Here is a 21,012-nt window from a genome sequence, read left to right as displayed (position 1 = left end):
CATAAACACTCATCTTACCCGTAAAAGGGAACGAATTTCAAATATCGTAGGGTGTAAAATCACGTGACAGCTATCAACCAATCATAAACACTCATCTTACCCGTAAAAGGGAACAAATTAGTGAGGGATTTCCCCGCGGGGTGACTCATGACGTCATACCACGTGACCTGAAAATTTGAATTTCCCGCGTGGGCGGGGCCTAACGTCACGTGACCTCTCTCAGCCAATCAGAATCGAGGAATTTTTGCTGACTCGACTAGATATACGTCGGGGACTACTACTTATGTGTATCATTGTTAAGGACGCATTCTATACGTTATATTCAAACAAGAATGTGTTGTTACGGAAGAAAGAGAACGTAGTGACACTGAGGAGCTGGATCAACGTTCAATAAAATCTCAATCTGAGCCAATGACAAAGAAAAAATGAGAGTAGATATTCCAGTTTGACAATCGCCATCTTCAAACAAGAAAGCAAGAAATGTTTTATGGGTAGTATGTGGGAAAGAGAAACACAACGGAATTAAACAAAAGTACAGAATATGTGAATCAAATAGTGCAACTACATTTTTATCCGCAAACTTGTTCTTTAAAGATGGCGGATTTACGGGAACTTGTGACTTAGAGGATGGATTACCTGTTTTCGGGGCAGATCTCTATTATCATAAGGCCTGTCTTGAGCACTATCTTCTGAAGTTCAATAAATATTCACAGAAATCAGATAGCACAACTACCGAGTCTAAGAAAACTAATAAAAGTGCAGTGCTTAATAAAGTGGTGCCAATTATCGAGAAACTATTGGATGAGGGTGTGGATTGACATTGTCGGAAATTCGAGACTTCATTAATGGAAACAGTGAACTGACTTTTAATAACAACGAAGTTAAACTTTGGAGAAAAAGTAAGGTTTTCGAAGCCTTCGAAAAGAAATAAACCGATTCTAGGTTTCAACTCATTATTTAGTTCCGAAGAAGTAGCTGACAAATTGAGATCGATTAACGTACTTACGAGTGCAGCGAAATAAGTACTAACGGCTCTCCTTCACACAAATTTCGGTATTGAAGGAAAATTTGGGGACAGTCAGCAACTTCGTAAGTCCTGGCCAACAACTGGAATTAATCAACCTCTTCTGGATTTCCTAGCAGAAGTGCTACAAGTGGTCAAGCTGAACCTCATATCTGGGACACAAGCAAAGATCTACATATCACTGACGAAGACCGTGAAAATGATCTTGAAGAATTTTCCGACGAACAAAATCTAAATTTTCAGAATCTATTGAAGTCAATCTTCCAGACTTTATTCTACAATATATATATCGTAGTAGGAAAGCAACCCCCATGCATTTGGTGGTGGCACATACAATTCATGAGAAATGCAAAATCAGACAACTGATCTCAACTATGAATAAATTAGGTGTGTCAGTTGACTATAAAGATATCATGCAGGCACGAAGCAACCTTGCACAATATACACTAAAGACCTGTTCCTCCACCTTGTTCTTTTCAAGCCACTTTCAGAGTGACAGTTTCACAGTAGGAGCTATCGACAATTTCGACCGTGAAGAGGCTACTCTGTCAGGAATCCGTGATAGCCACGATATAGTCATGGTGCTTTTCCAGGAAGTTCCAACAAAAGTCAAATCGAAACCGAAATTGTCGAAGTCGATATTAGCAAGACCTCCAGTCATCTTCGATCCTTGCTTCAATCTCAGCAATTGAAGAAATAAGAAAGGAATGTACAACCTATATCGATTCAAAACACGCTGACAATTTCTCCCGAACTGTATGATTTGGACATCGATAATCTGCGTCAGAAGGAGTTTACTCAAGACATAATGCATGCTGCATACGAGCTAGAAACTAAAGAATCCATTCTAACGCGGGGTACTGTGAATGCGATAATAACGGATTCAGATGTTTCCAAGAAACAAGTTGGCTTTTTTCCAGTACTGCCATATTCAGTAACGGAATATAATAGTGTATACACAGCAATGAAAAAAAAAAAAAAAAAAAAAACTTCCAGAGACTACTTATACACTTAAACCAATCTTCAATGTCTGTAGTATGTGACGAAAGGATGTATCACATTACTGCCGAAATTCAACTTAGGAGCAATGAATTTTCAAACATTGTCCTCATGCTAGGATCATTCCGCATGACCTTCTTGTCTGAACAGCAAAGTACATTTCTGGTAGTGGTTTGGAGCTTCTTTTCATAGAAAATTTTTGGGTCCAAAGTAACCGAGAATATTCTAAAGGGAACTATCTACGTTAGGGCAGTGAGAGGTGTGTTTATGATTGCAGATGTGTTTATGCTAAAGGGAAGGTTTTCCTGGAAGAAGAAGGTGAATATTATACGTCTGTCATCCAGCAGTTCGTTGACACTATGACTATTATGATAGAAAGACAAGCTTAACGTTCTCTTATCATTTCACAGAGTTGGTCAGTAATTCAGATGAAATATCGAAGCTTTGCAGAACTTTTCAGAGAAATTCAGCTCAATCTCAAGAGCAGTGCCACTGCCTTGAACAGTTTTTAGATCTTTTATTTCTGCTGAAAAGAATAATAACAGCTGACCAAGAAGAATACTGGCCGCTGCATCTTTATATTGTACAGCAGTGCTTCTGGTATTCATGGCATTCAATCGAATTAATTTCCTTTGGTGCGCGTCCCTCTATCCTGAACAAACTAGAAATTTGGAGTCTCAACACTAGGAAATAAATGCTCAGTTCATGAAGGGTCACTTCGTAGTCAGAAGAACGAACAATGTATTTAGCGCAGTTGGTGCTGATATGGTACTTGAACAGATTATAAATAGATCTAAGAAATCATCGGAAGGAATTATGGGTCAGACGCGCAGAAAAAATTATATTACGGAGTGGGAACTGTCCTACCACGAAGTTCTTTCGACATGCCAAATCTTCAGTCAGATTCTTGGTATATCACAAACAGGCCATGAGTTCCTTAGTAATGTACTTGATGAAGTTCGTAACTCTGTTAACAGAATGGTAGAATTTTATGGAGCGCAGTGAAATCCCGTACAAAGTTCACAGTCCTGTGAAGTTGTACCATTTCATGTCGCATTAAGTTGTACCAGATTCTAATGCAGAAGAAATCCTGAATTACCTTTCACGTAGCCATGAAGCTTATGTAGCATTCCGAAACGAGCGATTTTTGTACAAAACGACTCCGTTGTCGAAGACCATTCGCAGACGAAAACTTCCACTGTTTCGTCAAGCAAATAAAGTAGTCTACTTTGTCTACTTAGCAAAAGTTGTTGGGACCGTCTGAGTACGTTTTCGAAGGACATTCATCAATGAATACAGCAATTATTACTGCTGTTATGAACCAACTTCGTAAAACTCGAGTGAAATGTTTAGCTGATTTGCTGGTCTGTTTGATGTATTCTTTAGGAGCTGCAGCAATGTTTAAACACGCATCCGCAGGGATTTTATGTGACTATCTAATCACCTCGGTCAAAAATGTGGAAAGACAGCAAAGGGTAACCGTCTCACATATACTACTAACTAATCTGTCATGTACATATTCCTACCGGAGCAAATGGAGAGATTTTGGTCTTTCTCGGAAAACAAAATTGAAATTCAAGATGTCTTAAAAGACTACCTCTGCACAAAAGCAAAGTTTATCGTCTTTGAAATGTATCTGAGTGAATTACTGCTTGAAAATGGTGATACTCCTGTTATATCTGTCACTGCTTCTTCAATTATTCCAAAAATTACATGAGTGTTTCATGTTGGATGTCAGTAATTTTCCATTATGCTCTGAAAAGAAATATGTAAATATTCTCTACACCAGAGCTAGTCATATATTGGTAAAAATTTTGAAACTGTAGAAAACCTTTGTTAAATATTACTAGCTCTCACAAGCACACATGACATTATCATCAAATTAAAGTAAATTTTCATGACATCAAAGTCTGTAAAATAAAACAATATAATAATTACATTAGCTACATATTATATGAACAAACATGTTAATAATAATATTTCACAAATGCAATAGCGTTATTATTTCACTTCCTACGACACACAACCTATTACCTTAAGTTATCGATAAATGAATGGACTATTTTAATTTGCTGAAAAGTAATAGCTTTGAAAGTTTTGCGCGTAGTGAGTGTTTTTCCGGTAACTTATTAAACAGTTCAAAAAACGCTAAACCCTGCTCCACTTAAACTTAAAGAGCTCCGTCACTTTTCAAGATCTACTAAAGATATTGGTAACGATAGAAAGCTAAGATTATGCTCCTTTAATTAGTTTGAACTGTGTTTTCATATTTTTAATAACTTCATAGTTATTTGTCATGAAATGAAAAAAGAGAAACGAGAAAAACTAATTTTTGGCCCAAAAAACCGTTATTTTTAAATATGATGGCAACATGTAAACAATATATCCAGTTTTCTTACTTCTGTTATCAATTATCTTTAATTTGGTACAAAAACAAAGTTTCTAACTTGTTTCTGTGAGAAGATATTTCAGTTCAAATATAATTTGGTACTTGCGCGCGGGCGCCATTTTGAATATTGAATTTCACAATGAAGGCCCCGGTTGCGGAAGTGTTACCTTCGATTTTTTTCATTACTTGATCACCTTCTAACAGGTTCTGAAGAGATCTGCTGTCATCCCCGACTTTTCTACAGCTCTTATGGACAGAGCCTGGATTACAAGTGTCCCGAGGACATTTTTCGGAGCACTTTTTTTTTTTCTAACGGTTACTTTGCTTGAAAACTTTAATGTTTAAATTTGTTTTTAGTATTAAGCTTCTATAGATAGTGCTAGTAATAATACTAGCGCTTTCTATCGGTAGCAATATGAAACTAGATTAATTTTAGTTTCGTTTTTGGTATACAGTTTTCCCGTGTATCTTCCCGCAGTATTACCAATTTAGCTATAAAACCTAGCAATTTTTACATGGTGTTTAGCCAGTAAAAATGAAGTACTGGCTAAACAAAATTAGGTACGAGTCCAATAGTTTTGGACAAATCTCCTTTCAAAATTGTCAACTTCTAGCCCAGCGTTTCTCAACCTTTTTTCCTCTGGGGCGCATTTAAGTTCATTTTAAACTTTCGCGACAACACTGCATGTAATTATTTTTCCTAGATGCAAAAAAGCAATCACATAAAAATACATACAATACATTTTTTAAAAAACAAAATTATGGAACGACTACGAGATACAAATCTCAGAAGCAAATTACGTAAGACTCTTGAATAGAAACATATTAACATAAAAGAAACTTAATGACTTTTAAGGAGGAATATGATAAAGAAATATTACCATCAAAAATATGAGAAGACATCAAAGTTAAAACTAATGAGATATTAGAGGACATTAAAAATCTCGAGATACAGCGGTTGAGAAACGCTGTTCTAGCCATTTCTGGTTAGCGGCAGTTGAATACCTTCTCTCATCAAAGTTCTAAAATTATCAATATTTATTGTAATAAAATATATTTTGCTATTTGATATATATAGCGAAACATATTTTATTAAAATAAATATTGATAATTTTAGAATTCTGATTGGAAAAGGTATTCAACTGCCGCTAATATATATGTAATATATGCAATAACACACACACATATTATATATATATATATATATATATATATATATATATATATATATATATATATATATATATATATATATATATATATATATATATATATATATATATATATATATATATATATATAGGCGTTTCAAAACAACACCGACAACGTTTGGGAGGTGATTCCTGACACCAAGATAAGACAAAAAGTATAGACCAACCTGGGTGCATAAATGCTTCCTTTCGGAGTTATAGGCTGCCGAAGACTTGAAAAAATGAACTTTAAAGATCCATAGCTCCAATACTATGGGACCTACTGTAATCGGGTCAAGACCACTTAGGAACTAGTATGTTCCCTATCCAAATATCCATGTTTCAGAATCCTGCAGCACTTCCGAAACAATTTTTATAGAAGTAGTTGATGAGTACTTCAAATTATATGCCCGTAGCCAAACTACCTCTATAAAACTTGTTGCAGAAGTACCTTAGGATTCTAAAACATACATTTTTGGATAGCGCACATACTAGTTCCTAAGTGAAGTCTTGACCCGACTACGATACGTCCCATAGTTTTCGAGCTATGGACCTTCAAAGTTCATTTTTTCAAGTTTTCGTCAGCCTGTAATGTCGAAAGGAAGCATATGTGCACCCAGGTTGGTCTCTACTTTTTGTCTTATTTTGGTAAGGAATCACATTCCAAACGTTGTCGGTGTTGTTTTGAAACACCCTATATATATCACCACAATCTGTCATATTTAGCTCTTAAGCTCTTAGCATGGTCTAAACAAATCCTGATTCTGGAAATGCCTGTTTGTAAATAATTTATGGACGAGAATTTTGTATGTTCAATGTAAATGTATTTCTAGTCTTATCCTGCATCAACAGTGCCACCTATATAAAGCAAACATATAACCGCAGAAATTGAGGAAGAAGGAAGGAATTCAAGAGATATATAACATCTCGTCAATGATGAAACAAAGTGTACTGTAAATATTTGAAGTACGAAAGTACTTTATTGCAAAATAACAGGAAGAATATTACAATACGTTTAACGTATACAGTAAACCTAAAAAATATTTTGCTTATTTTATTGTTAAAGGGGGGAGGGCACGGTGGCTTAAGTGGTAAAGCGCTTACCTCTGGTGCATGGGGTTTCTAGTTCGATTTCCGGCCAAGTAAGTTTGTGGTGGACAACATTGTGTCCGGGGGTTCTCTCAGGGTACTCCCGTTTCCTCCCACTTTCTCATTCCGCCAGTTCTTCCATCATCATTCACTTGCCTTAATCATCCGTCTCCCTTAGCCTAAAGGATATAATCGTGGGACATTAAACAAATACTTCATTTCATTTACATTTTATTGTTAAATTCTGTTAGCAATAAATTTAGAAGGGTTTTGCCAATTTTAGGTAGATTTTGTAAGTCACTTACTATTTTCTGAAGGCCCCTTTTTCTCAATACTGCTTCCATGTTAGGTAGTGTTGGTGTTATCGCGAGCTTTGTAATTCTATACTTGATATTCTTTTATTTATTTTATTATGGGCGTAGTGAGAAAACAGAAAAGAAAATGTGTTTTCAGTGATGCCCTACGTTCAAATTTTACTTGTATACGAGGAATTGATGCGAAAGAAAAGAGCGGAATGCACGATTCGCCAGCACAAAGTCGCACCCACAACCTCTACTTCCAGTTTAAACTGTCAACACTTTTAATATTTTTATTTATTTATTTATTTATTTTGTTTTATTAATTTTCTTTTTTTATGAAACGATAAGGACACCTATACTGATACTAACTGCCGAGGAAGTTGTCTTAGTTTTTGGAAAGTGTGATCAGGTTGCTTTTGAGGGATATAAAAATAAATTATATATTGTCAACATCATGGAACTTGAAAAAAGTATTGGGGACACGTTAGCTCAGTCGTAGACAGGGCGACTACTAAAATCCCAAAATGAAATTTCGTGACTTTTTCGTGACCTTTTCTTTACCAAATCATAAAATTTCCTAATATTTTCAAGAGCGAATTTGGGTGCGAATTAGGCCGAATTTTCATCCATGCGATAGAAACGTACTTTGATTGCGATTTGGTAGCGTCTAAAGCTGATCATAGACATTTTTGGTGGTTAACTTTGACGTTTCATAGAACAAAATTTTACAATCTGTACTTACATTTGAACAGTTTAAAAAATCGTGACCCAAAAGCTAAATTTCGTGACTTTTTCGTGACTTTCATGACCATTTTCTGATTTCGTGACTTTTTCGTGACCGATAGACACCCTGGTAGACCGTATACCTCTGGTGCGAGGGTATGTGAGTGAGGAGGACACATCGTGTTCGTGGGTTTTCTCGGGGTTCTCCCGTTTCCTCCCACATTCTTATTCCCAAAATTATTTTATAATAATTCATTCTCATTAATCATCCGTCTTTTTTTTAGCCTAAAGATCATAATCTTGGAACGATAAAAACTACGCTTCATTTTTAGAAAAGTATTTGCTGACGAATTCACTGCACATATGCAACATTTATTTAATGCAAATTTATCTTCAACAATGACAAGCGGTCTATTCGTTTTGAGTTGCAACGAGAAAACACTTTGTTTTAGAAAAAGGATCAAGGGGTTCGTTACTTTTCTTTATATATTATATAATCTTAATAGTCGAACCTAACGTACTATAGATTATAATGTACTCTCTAATTTTGAAAACAAAATTTGGTTAAAAAGGGTGAGAATTAGATTGGACTAAATGTAACAGGGTGTCTACTAAAATTCCAAAATGAAATTTCGTGACTTTTTCGTGACCTTTTCTTTATCAAACCATAAAATTTCGGAACATTCTCAAGAGATGCGAATTAGGCCGAATTTTTATGCATGCGATTTGGTAGCGATTTTGTAGCGTCTAAAGCCGACCATAGACATCTTTGGCGGTGAATTTTGATGTTTTGTAGAACAAAATTTTCCAATCTGTACGTATATTTGTACAGATAAAAAAAATCGTGACCCAAAAGCTAAATTTCGTGACTTTTTCTTGACTTTCATGATCGTTTTCTCATTTCGTGACTTTCGTGAACGATAGACACCCTGTTTAAGCTGTAGGTGCATGTCTCATATAGCCTCGTTGCTGAAAAAGATGCAAAAGCTAAAATCAAACCAATATATGTTCCTCCCGCAACATATCTAACATTCTCATGTTTACACCAACTGATGACCTCTGAACCTCACTCAACCATGCAGCAGTTCCGATATTCTCAACTTCAGGTCACCTCATGATCCTTGAATCCCACTCATTTTTAGGTTTGCAGCATTTCCGAAATGAGGGTCAAGTTGAAGTTTGACCTTATGAGCAACATCACGATATCATCTATTTTTTCTGAGATCAAATAGACTCAAGCAAGTTCACAGAAATAAAAAAAAAAAATTAAAAAAAAACCCTAGTTTCAGAAAATTTATATAACTTCAAAGAAAGATATAAATTCGATAAACAGGGCTCATAGTGGTCTGGTCTCTTGTAAATAGTTGAAAAGTGACCAAAAGCACACGAAAAAGTGACCAAAAACTCATCATGCCCCTTTTTTCTTAGTCAATTTCTCCATCACCCCTCTCTTTGTTTGTTGTTTTGTTTCATCTTTTCTTCTTTAGTTCTTCTTTTTGAGCTTCCTCCTTTCTTAGGTTTTCTAAGTATGCTTTGTAGTTACGGTAAGCAGACTTAGATGATGTAAGAAGCTTCTGAGTAAGTGGAACCAGTTCTGGCCTATTTCCGAATTTCTTCATCCCAGACATTATATTTAACTTAGCACTGAGAGTTCTCAAAGCCATGAAATATTCAAATTCATCACCTACTCGTACGAAGAACATACAAGAAGCATAACACAAGACGAACATGATGAACCACACAAACACACACACACAACGTTGAGCGGAGCGTTAACTATTACTAGAGAAAACTAAAAGACTATTATGATAGAAGAAAAAATAGACACAGAAGGGTTCTCAACCCCACCTTGAGAGCTTAATCATCCACCAATCATCCACTGTGCTTTAGAAAGAATAAAAGCTGAAGTGAGAATAAAGCTGAAGTGATAATAAAGCTGACTGTTTCACATGTGGCAGCAAGTACTGAAGCTTTCAGAAGAGCAATCAGTAACAAGTTTCTGCCTTTTTCCATTTATTTTTATAATATTTTTCTTAGAAAATTGCCAATTAAAAACATAAAACACACGAAAAGGTCACTTTACCTCCCAAAAAAGTAATTTTTAGTGACAAATTTGAAAAAAAAAAGTAGCTTTTAGTGACCAACTTGAAAAAAGTAACTTTTAGTTATAAAAAAAAAAGTGACTCGCTATGAACCCTAAATAAACATAATGAATTAAACACTGGAAGCAATTTAAACCAGCTTGTGTCATGAATAGTATACTTATTTCACTTTTAAATCATGTCTTCTTCTGTATGTGACGGAACGTTCTTGGAATAGAGTAGAACATGAGAGATCTTTTAGCACAAAATCCCTCAACAAATATACTAAATATAATGAACATGCAGATTTTTTTTTAACGTTCAACAAAACCGACACGTATCAAAATATATACAAAAATAAAGTTATATTTTATTTGAAGTGAGTTATTTAATTGAATGCAATAAAAAATAAATATTTCTCCAATAAACAGATAAAACTTTATAAAAAATAATATTCAAAAACTTAAAAAAAACAGAAGTAAAAAAATTATAAACTCTTTGAAAAAATACAGAAATAATGTAACAAGCCTAATTTAACATAGATAAGTTACAAAAAATTATATTACAATCGTGATTTAACATACACACAATACAAACAAAAGATGTTTACATAGACTTAAAAAAAGATCGAAATGATTCAGCATATATAAAAGTACAATGCGTCATTTTTCATTGTAAAAAACAAGAAAAAAGAAAAAACAATAAAAGAAATAATGAGTTGAAGAAATAAATAAAATACATCAATATCAGTTACGAAATAAATGTTGATTAAATCGAAGATAACTTTGCGTTTACAAAATATTAGTATTATTAAATTACTAATATAAGAATGAATAGATTAAATAGTAATAAGGTAAAAATACTTTCTTTGCAGCAAAGAATTACTTGTACTGGAAAGTTCTCAGTCTAAATATTTCAAAGCTTTTCGTTCTTATTCGCCTACCCCATGGTCACAGAGAAGCAAATAAGAGGCACTGTCCTCGCCTGACTGATCATATTACTTCCTCTATACTATGACTTTCGTTCTGACTTTAGGGATCAGGAAGAAACGTATGTGTTTTTATTACAAGAGTGCACGATATTCGAAATTAATACTGCTTGCTTATTTATTGTTCCACTCCTAACGTAAAAAAATATATATAAATTCAGCGATTTATAAAAATGACATCGGACATCGTATAGGAATTCCATGTTCTATCATATGACTAACTTCATCCATCATTCAGTAAGTTCAGCTGGGAATTAATTTAGAACACTTTTTTTTTTTTCTTTTATGCTTACAATTTTCAGTTAAACACTGGAATTTGAGTTTTATATATGCGAGCGGTTTTTTTTTAAAATTTGTTTACATCTCCAACTAATTCCCTGGTTCTTACAAAAAATCAAATTCTTACATTCCGCAGAAAAAAATACCGATTTGACACATCAATACCAATTGTCCTTCCAGCCAAAATCAATTTCGTACCTTTTCCGAATAAAATAAAATAAATTTTATAAATTTATAAATTTTATAATAAAATAAAATGAATTTCCCGTTCTATAACAATGCTGATTATGAAAATGGAACTGCCGTCAGATAAGAGTGACTTCTGAATTTGATTCCGGACCCTGATAATGGAAAACAAGCATATTAACGATATATACCGGGGGTCCCAGAAGTACTGACTAACTGTTATTAGGTGTGGTAGGTTATGCTGTATGATTGACGTTGTTTGTTTGTTTCTTGTTTTGTTTGTGTTGTGGTCACTACAAGATGGCGTCTCGCCTGACGCTTGAGAAACGTGTCCAATGCGTTCACCTATTTTCTGAGACACACAGCGTCACGGAAGTCCAGCGACGAATGAAGGAGCTGTATACGGTGATCTCGTGCTACAGCAGAAGACAATAACAAGGTATATGCAAGACCCATAAACAGTGTTGGGGAATTGACGGCACGAATCACCGAGGAATTCAACAACATTCCCGTTCAGATGTGCCAAAATGCGTGCAAAAATGTGCGTCTTCGGATGCAGACACGCATCGGTGTTAGTGGCTGCCAGGTGAAACTCCAAATGGAGAATAAGTATTAGTTACTGCCAGGGCCGTGCCGTGGGGGGGAGGGGCGAGCGGAGTGACGGCCCCGGGCGCCGAAGCAAGGAGGCGAAAAAAATCGGGAGAAAAAGGGGCAAAAGAAAGGAAAAAATACTTGGAATATATGTATGGGGGCGCCGTCGTATACTCTCGCCCCGGGCGCTGATTTTCCACGGCACGGCCCTGGTTACTGCAAAGCACTTCATTTTTATATCATTCCTCTGCATCTACAATTTTGTTTCATGCTATTCTTGTTTATAATAAAAATGTACGGATCACTGTAAAGGCGAGTCAATACTTCTGTACACCCTGTATATGGCATATGATTACGGCATAAAAGCATATATGCCATAAAATTAACAAAGAACTTATTACGCTTCGTTATCATATTATTAGTAAGCTAAATCAATAAGCTTACTTACAAAAAAAAATTACTCTTATCCACTGAATAATACAAACTTAACAACACAAGAGTAAATTCACATTCACTCAGGCTATTACAACATATCGTTGAGTTGCTGCAATTCTTGCAAGAACACATGATAACTATAAATACAGCACATAAAAGATCATTAAACGGCGTTGAATTACAACGAACAAGATGCAAGTTATTAACGTATAGTCTTACGACCAACCACTGGTCTAAGTGATTATTCGCCATTGACAACAGATTTTTCACTTTTATCCCCAGTTATCTTCCAACCTGGTTCGGTTAAGTAACTTTCATCACTTTTAAGAAATTTGTGACAACAATCCATCAAAGAACTGTGGGTATTTAGAAGGAATGAGAAAAAAATAAAATAGAAAAACCTGATAAAATAAAAATGTAGCGCTACAACAGTCTACTGTAATCTAGCAAAGCGAACTGTACTGCGAAATGAAGATGATGATGTCTAAATAATAATGCAAACTAGTCCTGATAAAGTTGTGCATGGCAGAAGTGTTCGCATGGGATGGTTAAACCCAGTCGGATGCAATAGCAACATCATGCACCGTCCTACAATGAAGTAATAAGACTGATTTTATTATGACGAAACAGTGAATGCAATCCGTAAACCAATATGTGCGTTCTAAACACTAATCCCTCCTCTAAAATCTGGCAACACTGCATTATTGCACTCGAAGCATGACGGGAAATACGACGCAATTACCAGCAGTCACTGAGAGGCCGTCGTCACGCTAGCAGTATGGAGCATAGAGCGAATATCAAATTCTGTGTTCAACGATAAAAGTGCCACAGAGACTCTTGATTTGATGCAGAGAGTGTGTGGGGGATACGTGTATGTCTCGTGCACAGATCTTTAGATGATGTGAACGTTTTAAACGTGGTGTGGAATCGATTGAAGATGAACTTTGGTTGGGTCGTCCAATGTCTGTTCGTAACGAAGAACTTATTGCAAAGGTCCGCGAACGTGTACCAGAAGGTCACACAGTAAATGCCCAGTTTTATTTAAGTGTTTTGGAGCGTTTCATGAAGAAAATTCGTCTTAGTCGGCCTGAATACTCAACTCCAGGTGGCCGGTTCCTTATCCATGACAATGCACCTGCTCACCGTGCAGTACTTGTTCAGAAATACTTGGGAAAAAAAGTTTTGAGTGCTGCAGCACTCCCTCTACTGTCAGATATATCCCCCCTGAGACTATTTTCTGTCCCCTAAACTGAAGTTACCATTAAAAGGGCGACTTTCTGACAACGTTGAAGCCATCCAAGCAGCTCTGACAACGCCATTATGAAACATACCCCAAACTGAGTTGTAGAGATCGTTGTACTTGTTGTGTGATTGTGCTACTCGCTGCATTGACGCAGAATGGATGTACTTTGAATAATAAACAGGTATTATTGCATTATCTTTGTTTGTTTGGTCACAATAAAATCGGTCTCATTACTTAATTGTCGGACGGTGTATTTCACATGTATCAACCAATAAAGGATAATCTCGCCAAATACTGAATCACACTTTTTTCTTTTTTAATAGGACACAAACAATTACCTAGAAATCATAGACAATGTCTTCTTTGTCACTCTTGGCAGTTTGAGCCACATAAAATTATTTTCCTACACGTGGAACGACACAGCGACGTTGAGATTTAGCGGTACGGTGTTGCATTGTGAACTGTAATACAAGTAACTGTTCCAGGCAGAGACGTATGCAGGGGGTGGGTCCTGGGGGTCCGGAGCCCCTCCCGAAATTTTGACTTTTGTGTAAATTTAGCCTAATTTCAAGGACATTTTTAGGAATTTTAATAGAAAATACTCTCATATTAAGTTTGGACACCCCCCGAAATAAATTCCTGTGTACGCTACTGGTTCCAGGTATATCGTTGGTCGATGGAAATAATACTATTAGAATTAATATTTCAATAGAGGAGAGCATGGTGGCTCAGTGGTAGACAGCTTACCTCTGGCGCATGCGAACCCTGGTTCGATCCCTGGCAAAGGAAGTTTGTGGTGGACAATATCGTGTCTGTGGGTTTTCTCGGGGTACTCCCGTTTTCTCCCATATTTTCATTCCACTAATTATTCCATCATCATTCACTTGCTTTAATCATCTGCCTCCGTTAGCCTAAAGGGCATATTCGTGGGACGTTAAACTTAAAGATTTCATTTGAATGAAAAATACAGTGATAATGTTTGGTATGTAATCTTTAGATTATGTCAAACTTCATTCAGTTTACTTTGTTAGAGGTTCGGTACATCGAAATAATGTGCGTTACAGTATATGTTTCTAATCATGTGCAATAACAGTTTAAATACGAGGGAGGACCCAAAAGAAACCGGACTGAAAGAGCGCTGCCGTTCCTAGGCGTAGTAGAGAGTTCTCCTGCTAGGTGGGTCTAGTAGAGACCTTCCCAGAGCAGTTGGCCAAGCGGCGTCTGCGTAGGAGGTTAACGTTTGATCGTATTATTGTTTTTCTCAACTGTTCTCGTTTGCCGCCTGCGAAATCGTTATGGCAGATTCAAAGGAACAAGGAGTCTCTGTGCTTCCTACTTGGACAATCGGAAACGAAAACTTACCAAATGCTTCAACAGGCTTTCAAGAAGGATACTATGAACCGCACACAATTTTTTGAGTGGTTTGGGCGCTTTAAGTATGGTAAGATGAGTGTTAAGATCATGCTCGTTCTGGGTGCTCTTCATCATTTCAAAACGACGAAAACATCGAACAAATCTGCCGCAAACTGCGAAGATCGATGATATTTCGAAAGAGGCAGGAGTGAGTTGGAGCTCGTGCCAGCGTGAGGTTTTGCAAATGAGACATGTTGCCGCTAAGTTTGTTTCTTGCCTGCTTACACAGGATCGATTCATTCGTCTGAATTTGAGCCAGGACTTGAAAAAAATCAAATTGAAAGTGATCCAAACTTTTTGACCAACATGATGACATTTTCCGAGAATTAAACAAAATCTAAAAGGAAAATGTTTTAATGGTGTAGTGGCTGTAAAAAGAACTTCGCAGAGCACATTGGACGATATAAAAGTTCCAGAGTTCCAGAAATGCTTCAAACAGTGGGAAAGAAGATGGGAGAAATGAATCGCATTTAATGGAGAGTACTTTGTAGGAGACTGAAAGAATTTTGTAAAAAATGTAATAAATTATTTTTTTTAGAATGAAAGTCCTGTTTCTTTTGGGTCCTCCCTCGTAAACAGATTAATAAATGTTGCCTGAAAGATTATATAGTAGAGCCTTTCTATTTCAACTGTGCCCCCTGCTAGCGCTGCTGTCGATGTATATTTTCCCGTACCTCCCTCGAAAGAGGAGGGACAAGTTGCTTTGGCCGAAATCCTTCAATAGTTGGATGTGGGCAGGGTTGCCAAACTAACAGACTTCACTGTGCACTGTCTTGTTAGCTATTCTAAGTAACCTACGATCTTCACTCGACAAGACCAAATGACTGAATGACAAATTGGTAACAGTTGGCTAGAGTAGCGCGTGAAAAAAATACGCGCTGCAGACGACGGAGACAACAGCCACACCACCAGTTACATGACGACGAGGGAACAGCAGCACCACCGCCTCACCTGGAGCGCTTATATAACCGACAGGATTTCGACAACTACCAGTTTCAATTGGTCACTCCTCCTTTATCTTGCTCTGAAGTTTCAAGAGGTACCTAACCGAAAGTCTCTATTTAGCTTCTAGGCTTTGCTTCTTCCCGATTAGCTTGCTTCGAAGCTCTGTCGGCATTCCTAACCGCAGTCGCTTAGCTTGCTTCGGAGCATTGGGGGTTCCTAATCCACTCCACCTAGCTTGCTTGGAGCTCTGTGGAGATTCTGCTTTAGGCTGCTCGGGCCTTGAGTCACCTTTCTCTACCTTATATTAGAGAATTTACATTATAGTGGTATTTCTGTAAAATACTGTTCATAGAGCATTCTATAATAAAAACACGGTAGTGGGAAACGATTCTGGACTGTAATTTGATCTACTAATGCTCTATCTACTCCTACACAAATACAACTTTACAATATTATAAAACACTTTTGACGGTTGAATTATACATGATAAATAGAGGGGAAATGAACCAACAAGTACTTCAACAGGAAAAAGATGTCGTTAATATTCTCACTTGGACTCGGATTGCTTTACAATTGTATAAAGCCAACAACGTCTAGTAATTTAATTTGCTACCCCATTTTACTCTTACATAGTGTTTTATCAATAAAACAATCTGACTTTCGTCATTTTGTACTTCTTGTGATTTAGTGTCACAACATATAAAGATCCTGCCAACTACGTTTCGCAACAATGAACATTTTCGGGGGGGGGGGGGGATTCAAAATATTCACTTACCTTAACTTCTTCTTCAAATCGTCAACATTCGTTTGTAGCGTGTGGATCATCTTATCCTTTTCGTGTAACTTGGTCTCAAGCGTAGCAATCCTCTCTGTTTTAGAGTCTACATTTTCCTAAGAATAGAAAAAAAAATCTTATGTAGAACAATCGAAAAGGTTTATAATCTATAACATATAAGTTTAAATTTCTCAAGATCAACAAAGGTAAATAATGACAACAACGAGTTATAATAACTAACTCTACCTTTAGGGCCTGTTGCGCGATTTTATTTAATTGTCCGAAAAAAAAATCCAGTTGGTGGATTTTGAGATCTCTGTATGAAGTTGTAGGTTTGATTGTCAAGGTAACGTCACTGGCCTTGGCCTTCAAGCAGCAGATGAATGTATGTAGACCGATAGGTGCTGACACATATACGGTTTATGTAGTTAGAAAATTCGAATCGGGTCTCCATACAAAAAGGGCACTGGCTACTTATCACACTTCTTAAGGAATATTGGAAAGAAAAAGAACTGATAGTAATTTTTTATATACAGTATATAAATAAATAATCTGTTCCATCAGAATACAAATTATCAACTGCATCAGATTGGAAAGAAACTACATACTTTCTAACGCCACAAAAATTCGTATTTCTCGAAAACTACGCATGATAATTTACTCCTCCTTCCCCAAACACGTCATTCTGTTCATCTTCATGTCATGCACCGATTTATATATATCTTATATTTGGACAATATTACCGTTGATCAAAAATTAAAGTTTAGGAATTAATCATCATTTTGGTCTATATTCCTTAAGATTTCCTGAAGACGATCACATGGAAGAACAACTGAAAAAGTTTAGGAGGAACAGTTCAGGTTCAGGAGAGGTAAGGGCACAAGAGATGCAACTAAATTATTAAGGGTAATCACTGAAAGGTTTGTGGAAAAAGGGACTTATTGTTGGAAGTTCTAAAGAAGGTTGGATTGAAATAGAAAGATCGAAGATTCACACGAAACTTATATATGAACCAACAAGTAACTATTAGAATAGGGGGAGGAAATTAGAGAGAAGAGTGTAATTAGAAGGGGCGTTCGATAGGGGTGCTGTTTCTCGCCAACATTATTTGTTATTTATCTAGATGAGATAGTGAGCCTACATAATGAAGACGGCATTTCAGTAGGAAGTACAATGATTAGGTGTATACGGTTTGCAGATGATATGCACTTGTTGTGGAAGCTGAAAAAAAAATAATAAAATGTTAGAAAAATTACAGAAGATTTGTGAACAATATGGACTGAAAATAAATGTTAAAAGAGCAAAGCCATGGAGATTGGGACGAAGCAGTCGGTGTCAAATATAGAAGTAGGAGGGGAGAAAATAGAAAAGATGACTAGTTTTCGATATTTGGGTGATATTATTATTATTAGTGATGGTATGAAGTGCGAACGTGAAAGAAAAGCAAGGAAAGGAATGGCGAAAGAAATCTTTAGGAGGAAGAAAGTCTATTTTGTGGGACCTTGAATACAGAGTTGAGGAAAGGACTCATAAAATACTTCGTGTGGAGTGTTGTACTGTAGGGGCAGAAACATGGACATTACGCAAAAATGAAAAACAACTGAAAAGCTTTCGAAATGTGGGTGAAAAACAATGAAGAGAATTAGCTGGGTCAAGAAAACGAATGAGTGTGTTACAAATAGCGGGGAGAAGAGAACAACTTTAGATATTATTGAAAGAAGAAGAGAAACTGGTGAGGCCATTGACTAAGAAGGAACTGTATCATGAACGACGTGATAGAGGGAATGGTAGCAGTAAAGACAGGGAAGGGCCGAAGGCTACAATTGATGGACGCTATCAAAACAGAAAAAATCATACATGAAGGCGAAGAGGTTAGCTGAAGACCGTGGAGGCTGGAAATTTCTCAGTTGCGGCAAGTGACCTGCTAATGCCTATGATGATGATACGGACGATTGGTTGTTCATATCTCATTAACCATACTGTATGCTTTCGTTCATTTAGTGTCATAATGAAATACTTGATTAATATATACTTCAGTAGCAATCTGATCTTACTTGGTGATGTGGTTATCATACAGGATCTTTTTTCTTTTTATCACAATATGCTGTAATGCATTACAAATTGTTCGCTTAAATTTATGAACTACTGGGTGGTCCGGAAGTTTGCGTATTTCTAATTTGTGCTTTCTGATGGTTTTCTTACCTGAAGATGCTTAATGAGTGGTTGGTGCCTCAACTGAAAGAAAATTGTATCAAAGACACTGTTGTGATACAGCAGGATGGAGCACCAGCGCACTTCGCGATTCACGTGCGCTATTACCTGAAATTAGACGTTTCCTGGCCACTGAATTGGAAGAGGTTGTGCATCTCCACCAGTTCCCTTTGCCTGGCCTCCAAGAAGTCCCGATCTGACGACACCAGATAATGTTCTCTGGGGTTTCATAAAACAACAAGTAAGAAACACTAGATATCTCACAACGCAGGAATTACGAGCAGCTGTGGAACACGCCTTCACTCTCGTGACTTCTGCAACAACTTGGCGCAAATTCAGCTGTGTTACGACATGGATGGTGACCATACCGATGTTTATGACTCTTAAGACTTCAAGGTAACTGTGTACAGACATTCTACCATAATTAACACTATACTCTTGAAACTAAAGAGAAGGTACGCCCACTTCCGGACCACCCTGTATATTTCGATAAATTTCACTGTTGTGAACAATAACGTAACACTGAACAGAAATCCATTGAAAATAAGCACAAATATCTTGTGATTTACGCATATTGCCCAGTTCGCATCCTGTACGGGGATATCCATGTACTGTTTTAAATCCGGCCCTGACAATGTGGATATTTCCTTTACGGGTATAAACCACACATTTAAAGCGGCAGTTTCGTCTCTCTTGTTAAATATGGGGTAAGCAGAGAAGGATAAATACAGTAACAAAGCCTTGATATTCAGACAATATAGTAACACACTCAAGAATTCTAACACTCATTTTATTACCTGACATTCTGATTTCTGAAAATACCTAGCAATTTTAAGCTTTCAATTCTCCCCTGAAGTCTTGTTTACAATGGATAAAAACAGAGGAGGGAGTGATAAAAAAAATATAAAGGATATAAAAATAAACAAAGTAGAGCAGTGCGAAAAATGCCGTGTTGATTGTTGCTAGTCACAAATGAAATGGTGGCACTCCTTTACCCCGTTCCGTTGTATTTCCTTTATGTTTTCATGACTTTTCCCCTTCTTTATATTCTTCGTGAACAAGACTCCAGGAGAAAATCGAACATTAAAATTGCACGGTATTTTCAGGAATCATTGGTTTCATATAAGTAAAAATAACCCTTGACCAATTACTTACCAACAGAGAATCTTTGGTCTGATCAATTTGTCTTAAACTGCCCTTTAACTTGGTTAGTTCTTTGCTGCCAGCTTTCAAACTGTCCTCAAGATCCGAACGATCTCTCTCTAAATCTCGAATCCTATTTTGTGCGTGTTCCAATTGGCCAGAAAGTTGGACAAGTTTTCCATTAGATTCAGCTAAGGCACGATCAGTCTCATTATGTAACACTCTAAAAAAGACGCAAAGACAACACTTGCATTAATTAGATAATAATTGTATAGATATTTAGCATTATATTTATTACGCTAGGTCAGCGTTTTGTAAACATTCTTCAAGTGCAGATACACCAGTTTTATTAGTCAGAATGGTCTGCGGATAGTTCTATTCTCGTTCTCTTCAAAAACATTTTTTTTTTTAAGCATGTACAATCTGCGGCAAAAAACCTGCAACATGAGGATGTAAGTTTATTGTGAAACTACGCATAACAGCACAGGGAATGAACATAACGTCTAAGTGGAACGAATCTCGCCAGGATAAACATCGGCTTCCTCCCGTGCACACTTATTTTGAAGCAAAAGACTTCGTCATTTCACAATAAACTTATATGCTCATGTTGCAGGTTTTTTGCCGCGGATTGTACCATTATACTAGTATAGCCTGCTTACGAGGGTAATCCCAGAAGTAAGGTCTCCAAAGCGCTGGGGACGCAAGAAAACTGTTAATGCGGATGTTGGCAACACTATTGTATTTGTTGTTCCCCCCCCACACACACACACAAGCCTGCGAGCACCTCATTGGGACGCTCAGTCTTAACACAGCAGCTGTTTGTAATGGAGCTCCCGCTTGGCGCTGCTACCAAGTGTGAAGTTCGCGCAGTTATTCGTTGTTTCAACGCAAAAGATGTGAAACCGATTGAAATTCATCGTTAATTGATGGAAAATGTATGGCGAGTCGTGAACGGATGTCAAACACTATTTTTAGAACGTTAATTTATTTTGTGCAATAGACTTAAAGA

The 21,012-nt window shown here is 36.7% G+C and overlaps 1 protein-coding gene across 5 annotated transcripts in view; it reads right to left on the bottom strand.

The window, feature by feature from the left end:
- Nucleotides 1-21,012, bottom strand: part of LOC145669542 (uncharacterized) — a 505,866-nt gene that overhangs the window by 341,804 nt on the left and 143,050 nt on the right. For all 5 annotated transcript variants that reach the window (XM_081737727.1, XM_081737728.1, XM_081737730.1 and 2 more), the window contains 2 exons: nucleotides 20,016-20,226; nucleotides 16,650-16,765 (listed from right to left, as the gene is read on the bottom strand). In XM_081737727.1, coding sequence (XP_081593853.1) covers nucleotides 16,650-16,765; nucleotides 20,016-20,226 — 327 coding nt within the window. The remainder of the gene's footprint in view (nucleotides 1-16,649; nucleotides 16,766-20,015; nucleotides 20,227-21,012) is intronic.

This window comes from Thermobia domestica, chromosome 14 (assembly GCF_964235325.1).
Source record: "Thermobia domestica chromosome 14, izTheDome1.hap1.1, whole genome shotgun sequence".
Lineage (NCBI taxonomy): Eukaryota > Metazoa > Arthropoda > Insecta > Zygentoma > Lepismatidae > Thermobia > Thermobia domestica.
The sequence above is the reverse complement of the archived record's forward strand: the minus strand, read 5'-3'. Positions and strand labels throughout refer to the sequence as shown.